This window comes from Camelina sativa, chromosome 7 (assembly GCF_000633955.1).
Source record: "Camelina sativa cultivar DH55 chromosome 7, Cs, whole genome shotgun sequence".
NCBI lineage: Eukaryota > Viridiplantae > Streptophyta > Magnoliopsida > Brassicales > Brassicaceae > Camelina > Camelina sativa.
The window spans coordinates 10,526,345-10,530,320 of record NC_025691.1 but is presented as its reverse complement, the minus strand read 5'-3'; the positions used below and the strand labels follow the sequence as shown (position 1 = coordinate 10,530,320).

At 36.5% G+C, this 3,976-nt stretch overlaps 1 protein-coding gene across 4 annotated transcripts in view; it reads right to left on the bottom strand.

Moving 5' to 3' along the window:
• Positions 181-3,976, bottom strand: part of LOC104700882 (bromodomain-containing protein 4-like) — a 5,319-nt gene continuing 1,523 nt past the window's right edge. For 2 of the 4 annotated variants that reach the window (XM_019227608.1, XM_019227609.1), the window contains 5 exons: positions 2,286-2,520; positions 1,589-1,664; positions 1,166-1,265; positions 678-1,063; positions 181-562 (listed from right to left, as the gene is read on the bottom strand). In XM_019227608.1, the coding sequence (XP_019083153.1) occupies positions 346-562; positions 678-1,063; positions 1,166-1,265; positions 1,589-1,664; positions 2,286-2,520 (1,014 nt within the window). In that variant the 3' untranslated portion in view covers positions 181-345. Of the gene's footprint in view, positions 563-676; positions 1,064-1,165; positions 1,266-1,588; positions 1,665-2,285; positions 2,521-3,475; positions 3,554-3,672; positions 3,970-3,976 lie in introns of all 4 variants that reach the window. The other 2 variants (XM_019227607.1, XM_010416485.2) reach the window with 2 other exon arrangements.

Sequence of the window (3,976 nt, the reverse complement as noted above, 5' to 3'; positions counted from 1 at the left end):
AGAGGGAAACGAAATGTCAAGTAATTAAACAAATGCCCCTTTTAAATATATATATTTTTACTTTTACCTCTAATGTATATTGTTGTGGTCCCTCTATTTTCAGTTGTCCAAGTCGGTGTGGACATAACAAATTTGAAGCTTTCTTTCCCATACGTATTTAGTTGTTTGAGCATTTCATGGTAGTCAATACTAGGAATTGATTTATCTTAGAATTCATAAGAGTTTTATGTTCTGTTTACAATGACAAAGATGCTTATGGTGATTGGTGTTGAATGTTAAAACATATCTATAACAGGCAAATCGAAAAACGATAGCTAAACACTTATGTTACATTTTGAATCCTCACTACTTCATCAGTGCCTCCACTGCTTTGTGTAAAGCACTACTACGATTTGGACCTCCTCGACGTTTAAACAGTGAGTGAGGTCCGTTCCACACGGACGTATGGTTGTTGTCATTAGGGAACAGAGTCTCACAGAGACTTAGAAGCTGCGGGTTTCTGACTTCGAACTTCTCTTGCATCTTCATCCTCCATTCTTTTCGCTCCAACTCCTGCCGTTTCAGCAATTTACGAAATAATACAAGTTACCTCAATTTGTGCTTTTAATCAAAACATCATAAGCTTCAAACTATCTTTCTCTGATATATATAACAAAAGAGAAGGGGGGAAAAATGCCTTTTGCTCTTGGAGTTGTTTTTCCTTCTCTTCCTCTTCATTCTGAGTCGATTTTGGACCTACAACAGAAGCTAAAGCAACCAATTTCTCTGCAGCACTAGTCACTGGTTCATCACCAGTCTCTTCCATTGATCTATCAATCGATTGAGTCTTATCCTCTACTTTAGTTTCGGTTTTATTTTCACTCTCCACTTCTACGTTCTCATCCTCCTCCACCTCTTGTTTACTTTCAGTCACTCTTTGTTTCTCTGACACCGGACTATCTAGTTCCACGATTTCTGTTTTTTCTTGTTCAGTTTTGTTGTCGACATCAGTATCCATGTCCTGCTCATCACCCATGTTTATTGATGAATTACCCACAGATGGACTTCCCACCGGTGAAGATTCCTTCAAGAAAGAGATATTAAAGTTAATACTAGTCACAAAAGTTTACACATTTCACGCCTACAGATATATGTGTGCGTCATGTAAGCAAAACAGATTACTAACCTCTTGCACTCCAGAATGTCCTTGAGTATCTCGTTCACGTTCTCTTTTACGTCGCTTCAAAACACATACTGCACACATGCAATCACTTTTGTGGTGCCTTCTGCAAACGAAAATGATGACTATGTATGATAAACTGATTTCAGTCGCCAGTTTTGGAGGCCAAAGTATTCTACCAATTAAAAAACAAATGCAAGATGTATGGACTAGGCTACAGAATACATTTTGGCGAAAAGAAACCTAAATTAAGCTACAAAATATCAGCCTTTATAACCATTGACTAAGGTTGTCTATGGGGCAGCAGATATTGTTCCAATAGCTTTGTAAAAGATAACCTCTTGCTTATAACCTAGAAGATTTATGAAACACATTATATATGAATATGAGGCCCTACATATCAGAGGAAGAAAATTTTCAGCGACATACCCATGGCGTTTATGGCTTTTCTGCTTTGATTGACTGCCTTTGATGGATGTCTTCCCACCATCGTCTGTATTTTCTCCTGATAAACAAATAAACCAAATAATTATAAGTACCTAAATGCATAGCTGATAGACACACTCAAGTAGTGTACTGTATTGTGAACACTTTGCACATAAAGTATTGACATTTCTCTTGATGCTTTGGTTTCGCATGGAATTCTTTTCTTTATAATGGCCACATGTACTTCCTACATATAGGTTATTACATCTTTAAAATTGGAAACCTATCAAAGAATTAAAACTGACAAAACAATGCAAACTAGACGTAAGGCGGTAATTGTAGCCAGATGTTTATGCCACTGCATTCAAGATTAACTCATTTTTCTAAAAGCTCGGGATGGATATATCAGATGTTTATGCCACTGCAAGATTTTAAACGAAGATAGTTCCTATCCGCTTATTACTAAAATGCGGCTAGAAGCATTTCAACAATGATATTTCATTCAATAGAATCAACAATGACCATTGTTAGACGCATATAGTGCATGAGAAGCAGAGGGTTTCTGAATATGTTCACAATGTCTAATATATATGCCAAGGGAACCAGAAACGTAATTTTCTATGGAGAGAGCTGTAGCTACCAATTAAACAATGCTTCACCACAAGACTTTATACATGGAGAAGATAAATGTTAGTAATACCTGCTGATTGCTCAGTATACAACCCTGCTGCAGTCCAGTATTTCATGAAATTTTTCTTCACTCGCTTCATCAGATCCACAATATAATCACCTTTCTTATTATACTTGGAACAGTTATTCCAAATGTACTGGACATCCTTGTAAACATCCTCAGAATTCATATATTTATTGCCTTTCTCAAAATTGTTGCATATTGTTCCAAAATCCATAGGTGTCTTGATGATATCAAAGTAGTCCTAATTACATAACCAGAAAAAAAAATTTACAAGTGTCAGACATCAATTCATAAACCCCCTTTAGAAGCAAACAGCATAGAAGAGAGAGGAAAAATGTAGGACAAAACATCCCATATTGAAGTTTCATGACAGGGGCAAGGAAGTCACACAACATGGTAAAATTTTTCATTATTCATCTTTGGATAGTAAGAATATAAATTATAACTCATAAGAGCTCTTAAAATTTTACAGTAACCAAAATGCCAAGTCTATTCCCACGGAAAGAGACAATTTGTATCTAAGCCTAATAGATACATCCAATCTGGTCCAGTTACACGCAAATAAAGAAGTAGACTCTCTTTGTCCACATACTAAAAGAAAAANGTTACACCCCTTTAGAAGCAAAGAGCATAGAAGAGATAGGAAGAATGTAGGAGAAAACATCCCATATTGAAGTTTCATGACAGGAGAAAGGAAGTCACACAACATGGTAATATTTTCATTATTCATTTGGATAGTAAGAATATAAATCATAACTCATAAGAGCTCTTAAAATTTTGCAGTAACCAAAATGCCAAATTTATTCCCCACGGAAAGAGACAATTTGTATCCTAAGCCTAATAGATACATCCAATCTGGTCCAGTTACACGCAAATAAAGAAGTAGGCTTCCTTTGTCCACATACTGAAAGAAAAATGTGAGATCCCTGTGGTGAGCTAAATAATAAATCTAGTTCATGTACTAGAGCATTTGTCAACTGAGACCAAAATGATTCCGTTTGTTCACGAGAAAAGTAATTAGACTGCAAAACTATATAGAACTATATACCTACGAAGTTCAACAAAAACCATGTCAAGGAGTTCTACCTACTATAACAAATGTATAGCTGAAAAGTCACAAGGGACAATTAAGATGTAACAGGACTCCCTAAAAAGGTGAACTTATCCAACAAAGATGTAACTATTTCTGCACTTACAGGAATTCCAAGAGCTTCTGGGTTGACAGGAGCATTGAAAGGATTAGCAGCATCCATCTTCATAATCTTCTTGATCACCTAGAGTAATATGAAACCAACAGTAACACAGAGAAGGCGCATTAGACATGGTATTCAACTCGAACTGTTGGTACCTTAAAAAAAGGAGCAAAACATTAAGTAGATAAATCTGAGCATACAGTAAGAGAATCTTCCAGTTCTTGTTTGTTGTATCGTGAATTTAGATCAGTCTTCTTCTCCTCTTTCTGCAAAGAAATCGGTGTGTTTTCTGGCTCATTCTTACTGGCTTGAGGCTTCTCATCAGGCGTTTTCGTCTCCTTTTGAAGCACTACTGCATCCTGAACCTTGACAGCATCCGCACTCTTCTCAGTAACTGAGCTAGATCCATCAAGCGCCTTTGAAGTCTTAATCTTTATACCTTTGGTTTTCCTGTAAACATTCAGAAACACAGGCCTTCTCTCAGGCAAACCAGGAACCAACTCC